This window comes from Equus caballus, chromosome 5 (assembly GCF_041296265.1).
Source record: "Equus caballus isolate H_3958 breed thoroughbred chromosome 5, TB-T2T, whole genome shotgun sequence".
Taxonomy (NCBI): Eukaryota; Metazoa; Chordata; class Mammalia; order Perissodactyla; family Equidae; genus Equus; species Equus caballus.
Genome location: NC_091688.1, coordinates 37,226,066 through 37,241,498, shown reverse-complemented (window position 1 = coordinate 37,241,498; position 15,433 = coordinate 37,226,066). Strand labels below are relative to the sequence as shown.

General features: G+C 36.5%; 1 protein-coding gene and 1 pseudogene across 2 annotated transcripts; both read right to left on the bottom strand.

The window, feature by feature from the left end:
• On the bottom strand, positions 4,295-5,247 carry OR6K3P (olfactory receptor family 6 subfamily K member 3, pseudogene; annotated as a pseudogene).
• Positions 12,478-13,663, bottom strand: OR6K4 (olfactory receptor family 6 subfamily K member 4). 2 transcript variants are annotated; one of them, XM_023640292.2, is made up of 2 exons: positions 12,762-13,663; positions 12,478-12,526 (listed from the first exon to the last, which is right to left on the bottom strand). In XM_023640292.2, exons 1-2 carry the CDS (start codon positions 13,661-13,663, stop codon positions 12,478-12,480), a joined length of 951 nt encoding a protein of 316 aa, XP_023496060.2.
• Positions 13,664-15,433: the final 1,770 nt, after the last annotated feature.

Here is a 15,433-nt window from a genome sequence, read left to right as displayed (position 1 = left end):
TTTTAATTAGAAACAGAAATGTTTTTTTTGTCTGGCTTTGTTTTACGGTATTTTTTCTATTAGAATCATTGTAGAAGTTTTAGAGTCTCCTCAGTTTATGATACTCTCTCTTTCTGGAATTTCAATTTCGTTAATATTGCATTTCTAGGATTTATCCATGTCATCAATCTTGCAGGACACTTTATCTTTTTCTCCTTTGAATTTTGCGATATTTTCTCGATTCAAAATTTTAAATCCCTAGTTTGGCTTTCTAGAGTGTTCAGTTTTGTCTTTATTTCTTCCATTGCATTTTTATAGTTTGTAATTATTTTTTATTGATCACTAACCTTACTGTCGCAAACTGATACACTTCAACTATTAAAAGTCCTCTATAACTTCATTATATATTTAAATTTAGAATATTTAAAATTATTTTTGTGATCCTTTCTTAAGTTAAATATTTGCTATTATTAGCAGTCTATGCTCATTTTTAAGCTGCATTAACCTCCTTCCAATTGTTGCATCACATACCTGAAAATGCATGCTCCAATACAGTGTTGTCTTTTACACACATGCACACACACACACACAAATCCCCAAGTGGCACACACTAAATATACACAGAAATACATACACGGTGTTGGGAGTGGGGTAGGGGACTTGTGTAAATTCAAAACAAACAAAATATATAGACATTAAAAATTAATTGGACACATTTCCGAAATCATTTTTTTCCCAATTAGTCATGAAACAGAGTTACACATCTTACTCCCCTGTGGTAAAGTTCATATGAGTTTTAGATTATATAGAATGTATCATGTCTTAAGAATTTTCAAACTGAAGTTTTCTCATTAGAAATATAGTATATTTTGGAGGGTCGTACACTAAGAGAGGGCATGGAAGATCCATGACCCAAACCATCTCCATATATTGCTCGATGCATCTTTTCCACTGGGTTATTTTTACATTGTATTTTTTGTAATAAACCTGTAGATTAAGAAATGCAAAAGTGTCCCAAGGCTCATGACCAGTGAACAAAGATTTGAAAGGGGCAGCCAAGTGCCTATGTCTCCTGATCAAGAAAATAGTCCATCCAAAGTACCAGTAACATATGGTGAACTCATTGCCTTATAATATTACGAATCTCTCCCAAATGATGATGGAGGAAGGAGAAAAAATAGATTTATTTTGTTTTAAAGATCTAAAGCAAATGGGGCTAAGCCCAGCACTGTTGTCCTTAGGCTGCAAAGGCAATAAGCAACAAAACCTAGCCTAGCATAGCATACACATTATCTAGGGCTCAGACAGTGGTGATCGAATATATTTTTGACAACACCAGAGATATTTCCTCCATCTAATTACTGAATTTGGTAAATTAGAATACTTTGTCAAACCAAATTCATATTAACTACCATTTTGCCAGACATGTTTATTTTTAACCTTTGAAAATAATCAGGAAACATTTTTTTTTCCTTAAAGTTTCTCTTGAGCGTAGTACAGTAACAGAAATTTAATTCTAAGAAACATTTTATATCCTCCTTTGAATATGCAATTTAATGAAGATTATCTATGTTTCTACCGTGATAACTAAACTGTTTTTAGTATCAGCAGCATTTGGCAAGTTTATTTTTCAGATATAATCTGAAGTTCATCTGTTCACTGTTTCTAGAAATAAAATCATTTCTATGAGAAAAAGCATAAATTAACAAGGAAGAAGAGTAACTTAATTTGCTTTTAGAAAAAGAAATGCTTAATTAATTTGTCTGTATTTGTCCTTATCCAAGGGTTAGGAAATCTAGAGATATAAAGTGTTGAATGACAACAGTGCCCCCTTTTTGTGACCTCGCAGACTAGCCTTAACTGTGGGCTTGAGTCCTAAAGACAGTTGCCACAGTACAACTCAGCTTCATGTTTGGTTGGGCAGATGGGCACCAATGACAGCAGTGCAGGAGGACGTGTTTGCATGGTCTGTTTATTCTCTAATTCCAATAAGTTTGTTGCTTTCAGAAGCAAGAAAAAGTTTCTTCTCCTCGCCCATGCCCATTTTTTTAATGCACCACCAGAAAAGGATAAACAATTGCACTATATCAAGCCCTTTGTGACATTTGTAGAAATCAACACACTTTTAGATTAGACAGAATCATTTTTAAATCTTAGTGTGTGTGTGTATGTGTGTGTTTGTGTGAGGGAGATTGGCCCTGAGCTAACATCTGTTGCCAATCTTCTGTTTTATGTGGGATGCTGCCACAGCGTGGTTCGACGAGCAGTGCTAAGTCCACGCCCAGGATCTGAATCTGCAAACTCCAGGCTGCTGAAACGGAGCATGCAAACTTAACCACTACAGCATCAGGCCAGCCCCCTCATTTTTAAATCTTTTGATTTGTTTTCCTTTAGTTTGGAATGTTCTGTATCACTTAACTGACAATAGCAAGCTTTTGTACTTGGCAGCATCTCTTTAATGCATTATATGTGCTCCATGGTCTCTCTGTGAATTCTCCTGCACCTGTGGTCCATTTTCCTTTCCAACACATGCTGCTGGAAACTTAGGATCTAACATATCAGTTCTGATTTCTGGTTGCCCATGGAACAAGAATACAGATTTCCTGGGGAGTCCACCATGAAGCCGTGAATTGCAATCCTTTGTCAAGTAGAGATTTCATTGGTGTAATTTTTTGTTTGCTTATTGGTTTTTGTTTGTTTTTTCATTTGTGATTAATCTAATTCATGTTCAAAATTGTTGGATACAGTGTCAAATGCCATATAGGCTGGAAATGTGTAATCGTATCAAACAGCCTCCTCTCCATTCACAGATGCATTTATCAGCAATGCTTTAATTTTAATGGTTTCCTTGTTAGGACTCAGAATTCTAATTCTTATGGCCAATGTGGATGCAGCCAAAGTTTACTGCAGGCAGCCACTAATGTGCCTTTTTTCTCTTGGTTGTGGAATCTTAAATGCAGACTTTTTAAGCTAAGATGTCCCAACTTTACTTAAGAACATCATCCACCAAAGGATGACTAGGAGAAAGATATCTAAGCCAGCCACTTGATGAGTAGAAACATTCCAGATATCCATTAATTAACCCCTGCCCCAATCTACATCTATCAAAATCCAAGTTGTTCTGTTTGGAATTTCCAACACTTTTACCAAAAATGTTACTCCAAAATATTTCTCAAATAGACCCTTCTCTTGCCTATACTGAATTCCCTTGTATATATACGTATACACTATGACTTTAAGAAATCATTTAAATTTTCTCCATTGAAATCGCCTTTTCTTGTTTCTCAGGACTTACCCAAGTTTTCGTTTGTTTTGGGGGGATTAATGTGAAGGTCTTGTTTTGTGTTTTATGTATCTTTATAGGTTCAAGGCCTCTAAAGAAATTAATATGGATTTGGCTTTGGTCATTTTATTGGACTTATTGAGGGAGAAAATTTAAATGTGGGATAAAATTATTATCTTCATACCAAAATTTGTACTTGTGTTTTATAAAGGTAATTATAATGGTTGTTGCATAAATGATGATAAAAACTTAAATTAAGGCAATAGTTTTGGCTATGGCAAAGAAAGTTTTTAGAGTTATTTAGTTAAAAAGTAAAATGAATCATGTGTTTTTTGAAACTACCATTCAACAGATGCAAAGGCTTTTGACTAAAAATGTTAAAGAAATTGAAGATACTTAGCCTTGGAAACGCGTGCAATGACTAAAATTCATATCTGTGTGTATCTATGTGTAACAAAGTGTATTACTGTAAATAGTGTTCTACATTGTAGTTTTCCTATGAACATGTCTGGCAATATTAAAAATTTAGACCTACTAAATATATGTGCTTACTATTCTAATGGAGTTCATTGCATAACTAAAAATAAAAGCATAATTTACTTTAAAAGTATTATTTTTGCTTTTTCTTATATATCTGCATCTGGACAAACCTACCCAGGTAATCTATGATCCGTAATTAAATAGAAAACTTGCCCAAGATCTATTACCTGAACAGAGACATAATATCTTGAAGCACATGGCCAACTTCTGAAGTGCAATTCTAACTCTCCACAGCGGCAAGCAATTTTTTCTTTAATTACAATTTTTTAGAAGAAAGAAAGCAAAACTTTCAACCCCATAATAAAGTTCTTGATTATATACACTTCAAGTTTCATAATGGTGACACAGAGTATAGTTATGTTTTCCTAGATATAAGGGAAATAATCAGGGTAACAGACAAAAGGGTCAGTGTAACAAAGAGCTAGTTATAGAGTAATTTCACATTTTAATCTGTTAGAGAAACATTAAAACAGCAGAAGGAAACCTGTGGTTCCTTCCTCTGTTTCTTCCTGTGTTCAACTCCTTTTGAAGACAGAAGAGTTTTCTAATTGCATTCTTCGTGTCCTTGTTTCTCAGACTGTAAATGATGGGATTGAAGATTGGGGCAAGGACCATGAACATCAGTGCAATGGCTGTGTCCAAAACTAGTGGGTAAGTGGTATTGAAGCACAAGTACATGAGAGACACACTGCCAAAGAATATCAGGAAGACTGTGAAATGGCCTGCACAGGCAGAAAAAGCCTTTTGCCGACCCTCAGCAGAAGGAAGCCTCAGGATCACAGCAATGATTCTTATATAAGGAAAGGTGATGATTAGGACCGTAATGATGATGGCCACAGCATGGATCACATCCTCAATCAGGACCAAGGATGTGTCTGTACAGGCCAGGTTCAGCACAGGGACCAAGTCACAGAATATCTGATGGATTTGGTTGGGCCACAGAAAGGCAGTGTGGAAATCATTACAATCTCAGGAAGTAGGATGAGGAAAGCAAAGATGCAAGAGCCTCCAGAGAGCTGAGCACACAGCTGGGTTGTCATGATCATTTGATAGAAAAGAAGATTGCAGATGGCAACATATCTGACAATAGCCATGGTGATCAGCAAGACCCCCTCTGGATTCCCAAGTGAATGGAAGAAATGTATCTGCAAGAGGCAGCCAGTCGTGGAAATGGTCTTCTTTTCACTGATGAGGTTGGAGAGCATCTTGGGAATAGTGACCGTGTTGTACCAAATCTCCAGAAAGGAAAAGATACTGATGAAATTATACATGGGATTGTGGAGAAGGGTGTCCAGTCTTACAGCAAAGAAGATCAATAGATTCCCAATGACAATAAAGGTGTAGATGAAAAGTAAAGGAAAGAAGTACAAGAGACTACCATCCTGGATCTGGGGAAAGCCAGTGAAGATAAATTCAGTCACTGCCAATAGGTTTCCACTCTCCATATCCCCAGCAGAGCTACCCATGAATGAAGGAAAGGGCACACTGGCTCACAAGGAGGTGGAAGAGAAAAGAATAAGTATAGCTAAATAACTTGAATGAATAACAAGGAATAACTTGGAGGTTTTATTTTTTTCCTAATTTCACACTATTGTGCATATTGACCAATATTTGATATTTTTTTCTCACCTACTCCTTCAGAAGCACAATCTCAGAAATAGGTGTCTCCAAATGTTTTTAATGGTACACAAATTAGTTAAAAGTATTTTCAGTTTAGCCTCTAGTGTAAGTATTTGCATTTATAAGTTATACACATATTCTATATTATGACGTAATAATTCAAAATATTATATTATATAATAATAAATTTTAAAAGTAAGAAGCATGAATAAAAATAAACATAATAGAAGTTATATTATTTTTCCTTCCTACCAATTGGACCATCTTGCACATTTCTCTTTGGAGATCTCTGTTCTAGGGGATTAGAATGTAGAGCTGGAATCTACACTGAAATTCCAGTTATGCCTATCATTACCTCTGTGTCTTTTGGCAAATTGCTTAATCTTTCAGTCTTAAGTATTCATTTGCAAAATGAGATTAAAAATGGTACCTATGTAAGAGGGATGCTGAAGGATTAAGTAAATACCTGCAAAGGACCTAAACATTGCCTAACTGGCAACTTCTTGATATGGTAATAAAGTATAACTCAGCACACCTCTCATTCTTCTGTAACACTTTGCTGCGTGCTTCCTCCCTGCTGTTCCACGGAAGATCTCCTGACCAGGTTAAGCCGCACCTTGCAGATTACTAAGGGAAACTATTCAGTCTTCTCTGGCACTACACACAATTATCACTCCTACTTGAGGCTTTTCCTCCTCTGCTCTGCAATTTCATTCTCAATAAATTTGACTCCCAGTGTCACTCAGAGGTGGTTCTGGCTTTGGCTTTTTCATTTGTTTCCCTTATTTTTATTCATACTCTGATCCTTACTCTTCGTTTCCATCTTCTCTCTTGCATTAACTTGGCTGCTTTTCTTAAACTCTTCCCCAAGTGTTTATGCCCCCCGGGTTCCCATCATCCATTCCAACCTCTATAATTCCATATGCTCCCTTGGTAACCTCACCCACTTACAAGATTTCAACTATTATTACTCCCAAATATTTTTCTTCAGCCAAACTCTCTTTCATAAGCTCCAAACCAACATATTTGACACTGAACTCTCTTCGTATTCTCTGACTCCTCTCTCCCTGTAATCCCAATAATGTTTGTGCTGCTTTGTGAAATCATGAAACCCTCCTGTGTGTGTTACCTCCTCTAACTGGAAAATAGCGTGCCATCCCCTCCCCTCCTCACACAAAAACACTGTATAATTCTGGTGAAAGTACGGATGCCAGAAATAAATTGCCGGGGTTTAAATTCTCTCCACCGCTTTCAAACTCTGTGACTTACCTCAAGCTACTTAGCCTTTCTATGCCTTTACTTCCTCATTTGTAAAATGGAGAAAATATTAATACTAGCTAATAAGGTTCTGAGAATGGCCAAATACTTTAAAATAACAATAATAGCATAGTATAGTACGATACTGTATTGACTCACTTACTGTGGCAAGCACTGTCCCAAGCACAAGCATACACTTCTCATCTAATGCTCATAATGTTCTAGTGAGATAAGATTATTATCTCCAGTTTACATATGAGAAAACTTAGGCACATACAGGTTAAGCACTTTGTCCAGGGATTCTCAGCTGATAAAGGGCAAAATCAGAATTTAAATCCATGCACCATATTTCTAATGGCATGCTCTAACTCACAGACACGTGACTGCCTCTACCAATATGTCTAAATATATTTTAAATGCTCAGAGTAGTGTCAAGAATACAGCAAACACTGTAAAATATTGGGCATTAATACTTGGAGTTTCTGTATTGTATTTATCATGTTGCATAATAATCATCAACTTATTTGTTTTTCCTTCTCTGGACTGAGTTCCTCTCTTAGGGTAGTGAAATGTCTTTTATTTCTCACAGCAACTAAAACAGGGTTGGCGTGTAAAAAATGGTTGGTGTCAAATAAATTAACTTGGAACCAAGCTACCAGGTGCAATTATAATTAAACCCACAAGACAGCCGTGGATAAGTGAGCAAAGAAAACTGGGGACTGTTTTGAAAGGGAAGCACCACAATGCAGTTTTGATGAGAGTTCTAATTAAGTCTGGATAAAATGACCTCTCAAAAGATGGCATGATAAATGGGGTATCTTGTTTCATATATACCTGTGCCCAGCACCCAAGTGGGTAGAATTTCTTCCTAAACTTGCCATTACCTCCAAGCAACATTTGGAGCTTCTACACTCTTTCATAATGCAGTCTTCAGGTTATTCTTATGCATCGTGAGTGAATTTTTCCTCTCCAAGCCTTAGTCTTCTGCACTCACCTCTACCAAAGGCCACAGGGACTCCTCTGCCTGTCTGGGTCTCTGCATCCTTGATATCCCTTCAGTCCCTCTAAAAGGGGATTTACAGTTATCTTCATGGGCATCCCAGGGAATAGCAGCAAGGGGAAGCAGGATCTATAAGGGATTCCTCCCCTGCATCGCAGTGGAGAGCTTCACTTTCCCTTACGGAGTTAATTAGAAGAAAGGTCCCCACTGTAGTCTCTTCTCGTTAAATTTCCAGATCAAAGGTGTCAATAAATATTTTTTGTATTCATCTGTACTCATCTTCCTAAACATTGTAAGCTACCCTCTCCAACACTGTGGTTATTGTCTCAGCTGTGCGTGCCTCTACCAGGGCACCATGTAAAGAACATGTCATGGTCCTGCTCTTCTTACATGAATATATAGATGTGAAAAGTCTTGAAGGAAATATACAACCACCAGAAAAGCCTCTTGAAAAAATATTTAACAGAAAATAACACCATATCATAATAAACATGTCATTGATATTTTGTGTCAATATTGAAATGAAGGAACATCGCATTTTTCACTCATGCTACAAATGCATGTGGATCTCTACCTTAAACAATTCACGTTGGTGCTGTCGATCTCTCTATTCACAGCCAACATCTCACCTTTTATCACAGGATTATTCTGTACTCCTTGTGCTCAATCTACCGCTCTGTTGAATATTCAAAGTTCTTATTTTTTTTTCCAAACCTAGTTGATTTTATCATATAATCTTCTTGGAAATATGTATCAGATTTTGGGCTGGGGAGATACCATGCTTTCCTTCTCTCTGAGTTTTGTCTAACATTTTTTCCTATGACTTGGGGCCTACTTTCCTCAACTGACTTCTTACAATATTTTTTCTTGAAACTCAAAAATTCCAACTGGAAAAATTGCATTTCTAAAGATTTAGCATAGCACGAAAAAATCTCTCTCTCTTCTTTTAACAGCTTTATTTATGTGCATTCTGTATACAAAGAATTGCACATATGTAATGTATATGATTTGATGTTTTTGAACATATGCAAACACCCGTGATATGATCAACACAACCAAGGTAACAGGCATATCCAACCCCTCCCACAGTTTCCTTGCATCTTGTTTGTGTGTGTGTGTGTGGTTTTTTTGTCCTTTGTTTTCTGTATATGTTAAAAACACTTAACATGAGATCTATACTCAAGAAATTTTGAAGTCACAATGCCATATTCTTAACTATAAGCACTATGTTGTACAGTAATGTCTAGAACTTATTCACCTATCATGACTGAAATTTTACACTCATTGAATAACAACTCCCTATTTCCCCCCACCCTTCAGCCCCTAACAAACATAATTCTATTCTCTGTTTCTGTTAGTTTGACTATTTTAGATACCTCGTATAAGTGGAGTCATCCAATAATTGCCCTTCTATGACTGGCCTGTTTCGCTTAGCATAACGTCTTCCAAGCTTATCTATGTTGTTGCAAATAGCAAGATTTCCTTCTTTTTAAAGGCTGAATAATATTGCTCTGTATGAGTATACTACATTTGCTTTATCAGTTTATCTCACAATGGACACTGGGGTTGTTTCCATACGTTGGCTATTGTGAACAGTGCCACAATGAACATGGGAATGCTGATAACTCTTTGAGATCCTGAAGTCAATTCTTTCAAATATATACCCAGAAGTGGGATTGCTGGATCATATGGTAGTTCTATTGTTAATTTTTTGAGGAATTCCCATAACTGTTGCAACATTTTACATTCCCACCAAAAGTGTATAAGGGTTTCAACTTCTCCACTACCTCAGTAACACCGGCTAATTTCGTTTTTTTAGTAATAGCCATTATAACAGGTGTGAGATGATATTTCATTGTAGTTTTGATTTGCATTTCCATGATGATTAGTGATGTCGCGCAACTTTTCATACATCTGTGGCTATTTGTATGTCTTCTTTGGAGAAACGTCTGTTCAAATCCTTTGTCCACTCTTTAATTGGGTTATTAGGGTTTTTTTTCTGTTATTGAGTTGTAGGAGTTCCTTCTAGATTTTGGAAATTAACCCTTTATCAGATATAAGATTTGCAAATATTTTCTCCCATTCTGTAGGTTACCTTTTTATTCTGTTGATTGTTTCCTTTTCTGTGCAGAAGTTTTTAGTTTGATGTCGTCTCACTTGTCTATTCTTGCTTCTATTGCCTGTGCTTTTGGTGTCCTATTCAAGAAGTCAATGCCAAGACCAAAGCTGAGACAGAAGCTTTTCCTTTTTGTTTTCTTCTAGGAGTTTCACAATTTCAGGTCTTATGGTCTTCAGTCTCTTTTGAGCTGATGATTCAAATATTCTTTAACTCAGGAATATTTTCCTTTACTTTCAATTATTATTTTTCCTCTGTTTTTTTTTCCTTCTGGAATTCCTGTAATCACGTATATGATCTGTAGAATATATGAATACATTCCCTGTATACTTTTTTCTTTCCTTTTATTTAATCTTTACCTCTTCATGTGGCTCCATTAAGTTCTGGAATATTTTCTCCAGGCAGTCTTCTACGTCATTTTTCTCATTTTCTGTAGTGTTCAATTTATTCTTCAATGTTCCCTTTATATTTTTTGCCAGTATTTTTTACTGACAGATACCATCTTCACAAATCTCCTTGAAAATTTAAATAAGAAATATTTTAATTCTTTTTTTAAGTTACAGTTAGTCTGTTTGATGAAAGAGCATTTGCTTTCAATCCCCAAATCTCTCTGTCTCCATCTCTGTCTCTCTTTAATTATAGTAATCTGTCAAGTAATTATTGGGCCATGCATTTAACACAGTTAATGGTCTTAAAACATACAGTGTAGGGGAAGACTGAAGTGATTTTTTTAAAGGCAATCTGTGTGTGTGTGTGTGTGTGTATGTATGAGATAACGTATATGGATACAAAAACTTACTACAGAACAAATATGCCAAAGATCGAATTGCTCATAGCAAATATGGAAGTGTCTGCCATGAAGTCTAATATCAGCTATGGATGATTGCTGTTGTGCCAAGGAGTTGCACTTTTTGTTTTTGTTTTAGCTGCCTGAGATTACCTGGGTGTTTCATCACTTCTCTAGCTCATGTATTTCAGATTTACTTTTCATACACTTCTCCAAACACAGCTCCATTGTGATTCTATTTCATTCCATTCCTTCTATCCTAAGTTCTGAAATGGGCCATGGTTCTCAGCATCTGCTTTTCCAAGCTTTGATCATTTTTTTCCATAGCTTATGTGTAGAACCCTATCCATTTAATTCCTGGGTTCTTCTCTCCTATTTCCTTGTCCAATTGGATCTCATACCCATTCATATAAGTTTAGGGATCAACTGAGGGCACTCTTTTTCTCCAGTACTTATAATATTTTAGTTTCATTTTATTTTGTTTATTCTTTGTTCTGATGTTGCTGTTAGGTTTTAAATATACATCTTTATTCATTGCTGGACTACCCAATAGACAGACTCAACTGGTGTTTTAGGTACTTTATCCAATAAGATGCATGATTACTTACTTTTTATTGAAAGGAAAGTGATAAATGGCATTTTGGGGTGTTAAAATAGCCATCACGAATGTTCTTGGGCAACATTATGTATATTTAAATCTTTGTTATTATATCCTTAACACGTTTCAGTGTGTAGGATATCTAACAGTTTAGTCCTGATTTTGCTTATTTCTATAGAATTTTAGAATTTCTATAGAATTTCTATAGAATTCTAAGAATTCTACATAGAATGCTTCTATATAGGATATAGAAGAAAATCTAAAAATGTAGGTGTAAGCTGTTACCTAATACAGAAATCTAAACTTGCATTTTAGAAAATTAATTCCTGGTGGCAATGCAGAGAACATATTTCAAAAGAAACAAAAATGAAAGCAAGAGTAATAGCTCAGAAAGGTATATATCTATATCTATCTCCATCATCTATCTATCTCTCATCTATCCACTCATCTATTATCACTTCAGAATGTGTTTGAAACTACCTTCAACCAAATAGTTTAATTCAATCAAATTGAATGAATTCCACCTAAACAACCAAACCAAAATTAAAGTTGAACTTTACTTGACCCCAGAAAAATAATAGTAACAAAGACATTATAATAACCATAACTAAGTATTCCTAAGTATGAGTTTTCATTTTTAATATATAACTCTCTCTTTTAACATTTTTTAAAACATCCATAACAAATGCCAGCAATTATTGACAAAGAATATTAACAGCAACACTTATTTTTGCAGTTGGTCTGTTATACACTAATCTACACACTTACATAGAGTAACTCACTTAATTTTCATAATAACCATATGAAGTTCTACTTTTAAAATATATTACTTTTACATCCATATCATGGATGTCAAAACTAAGATACAGGAAGATTAACTAATAACTTGTTCAAGGTCACAAAGCTAGTATGTGGTACCAGTGAAATATAAACCTTAACCTCTTCTACAGATGTTATACTCTTAAGCACTGTGTTTTATAGTCTGTAGCTGTTACTAATGCTTATAGGATAATAATAATGGTTATATAATAGCAATAAAACTAATGTCATAAAATATATATTTAATGGCTTAAACATCATATTCCCTTTCTATTATTTATCCATCTGTGCAAGTCTAAACAAGTAGTCTGTGATATCTGAATTGAACATATATAAATAGAATAAACGTGTACGTGAGAAGAAGAGCTGAGATAAATAAACAGAAAATATCAGTGTGAAAAGGAATGACTTATATGTTAATTTTATGATTTAATATGTTAGGTTAACATCCAAAGTAAGAGGTGCCTATGAGCCAGCATTATCTTGCAAATTCATTAAACACTTTCTGAAGGCAGAGAAGCTTCTTTTTTTTTTAAGATTTTATTTTTCCTTTTTCTGCCAAATACCCCCAGTATATAGTTGTGTATTTCTTTCAGTTGTGGATCCTTCTAGTTGTGGCATGAAGGACACTGCCCCAGCATGGCGTGACGAGCAGTGCCATGTTCACGCACAGGATTTGAACCAGGGAAACCCTGGGCCATGAAGTAGAGCATGTGAATTTAACTACTCCGCCACTGGGCTGGCCCCCAGAGAAGCTTCTTAATTGCAATATTCATATCTTTATTTCTCAAGCTATAGATGATAGGGTTGAAAAAGGGAGCAAGAACTGCAAACATCAGTGCAATGACTGTGTCCAAAATCGGTGGGAAAGTGGCAGAGAAACGCAGATACATGAGGGATACACTGCCGTAGAACATCAGAAAGACGCCAAGATGAGATGCACAGGTAGAAAAGGCCTTCTGGCGGCCTTCAACAGAGGGAATCCTCAGGATCACAGTGATGATTCTGACATAAGAGAGGGCAATAATCAGGACAGAGAAGATGATGGCGATAGCATGGATCACATCCTCAAACAGAATCATGGATGTGTCTGTACAGGCCAAGCGCAGCACAGGCTCAAAGTCACAGAAGATCTGATGGATTTGGTTGGGGCCACAGAAGGGCAAAGTGGAAATCCATGCAATCTCTGGGAGCAACACAAGAAAGCCAAAGATGCAGGAGCCTGAAGAGAGCTGAGCACACAGCCGGGGGGTCATAATAGTTGGGTAGCGAAGAGGGTTACAGATAGCAACATACCTGTCAATGGCCATGGTGGTCAGTAAGATCCCCTCTGAATTTCCAAGTGAATGAAAGAAGTACATCTGCAAGAGGCAGCCAGTTATGGAGATGGTCTTTTTCTTACTCATTAGATTGGAGAGCATCTTGGGAATGGTGGCTGTGGTGTACCAGATCTCCAAAAATGAGAAAATGCTGATGAAATTATACATGGGAGTGTGGAGATGAATATCCATCCTCACTGCAAAAAATACAATGAGATTCCCAAGAACGATGAATATGTAGATGATGAACAAAGGAATGAAGAAGAGGAAGCTACCGTCTTCAAACTGGGGGAATCCAGAGAAGAGAAACTCTGTCACCATAGAAGTTTGGTTGCTTCCCACCATGCTCTCAGCAGCCTTAATTGTTCTGGGTAGAAAGATACAGCTCACTCCCTAGATGAAATGTAAAGAGTCAGATCACTTGATTCATATAAGAGTCAAAGATATAAATGCTTTAGGTAGATGATTTACCTCTATCATTTTTGAATTCGTTAAACAGATACTCATTTAGTACCTACTCAGTGGCAAGCACAACTGTAGGTTTGTTGAATTCAGTAGTGAGGAAAATATCTCTAATTTCATGAAGGTTATAGGCTAATGAAGGAGACAAAATAATAAGTAAATATTAATAATGTCATGTTTATAAGCTATATTAACTAAAATAAGAGATTGATTTCAGTTAAGGAAGGACGTAAGTAGACTTTATAGGAATAGAGAAGGTTGTTTTCCAAGGGAAAAAGTGCTATTGGAGATTCATAGCAAAGGATAGGAAAGAATAAGATTAGTTGGGAGTAGTAAGAATGTAGCTATATTGGAATGAGACTCCTGGACAAAGGACAAAATACTGTTAAATTAGACAATGGCCAAATATGTCAGAATTGAGAAAGAATGTCCGAGCATGATCTGAAACCCTGGCTTAAAGATTGTTCTATGTTGGTTCAGAGATTAGCTTCCCAGGCTAGATGGTGTTTTTTTTATTAGTAGCTTAATTAACAAGTCTTCACTCAAGCTTCCAAGTACAACATCTAAGTGAAAGTATTTTGTTCCTAAGAAAATCTCAGCTCTAGGTAAATGAAATTTTGTAGTGATCCACATCTTTAGGGAAATCATCAGTAGTAGCTTTGACTCATCACTCTTGCAAAACCCAACACCAAGTGGAGAAAGAGAGTGGTGCGAGCCTGTGGAAGTCATTGGAATAGACTTGCCTTTCCTGGTCTTCTGGACTCTGCAATGCTTCAAAGAGGTGAATGGAAGCACTTGGAGAAGCCCAAGAAAAAAAATGTAAGAACTAGGGCTGCCTTGAAATTCACAGGAAGGTTTAAACTGGCTCCGACCCAAGGAGAAAGAATCAGATTGTGGTTGGTAATTGACTGAAAGAGAAAGGAAAGAAATTTAAGTCATGTAAAATTTTTGAATAAAGGAATTGGACTTAAGTTCAATGAATAGGAATAAAAGAATAAGGGAGTAAATCCTCCTACTCAACCCTCCACCTGAAAACTACATACACACTAAGGATTCTGGTTCCTGGCTAAAAACCTTTCTGATTTTCCAGGCCTGACCATGGACAGATACAAAGTCTTTCCCAGGTAGGACTCCCAGGGGAAAGCTGCCCTACCCACCGCAGACTTGGTGCAAAGCCAGTGCATTGCAGTCAAGGACTCAGATTCCCCTTGCCAGTCATGCTCTTTGCATGTTTACCTTCACTCCAGAGTCTTCATCCTAGCTGTCTTTATCTGAAGACTTGGGCCAATGTCTTCTTCAGGCACCTCTGCTGAGGTTCCTTATGGGAGGAGGAAGGGAAAAGCTTGACAACACTTTTCCACACTCTGACTTAGTCTACTCCACGTCCTCCCCTTTATGTCAGGGTCCATAAAACTGCTGGAGCCTTCTGTTCAGCACTTCTTCAATGGTGAAATGACCTCCATGTCTGTGCTGGTCCACCTGACCATTAATCAGTGCTCAGTTTCATGGGGGAGATGAAACCAGGGTGGGGAGACTCGGCACTTTCTCTAGTTTTAGACTTTTGCTCATTCTATCAAAGTGACTGATTAAAAGCTTCACTGTAACTTTCATTTAGGCTCACTGTTGCTTTAATCCACTACTAACACCTGACAG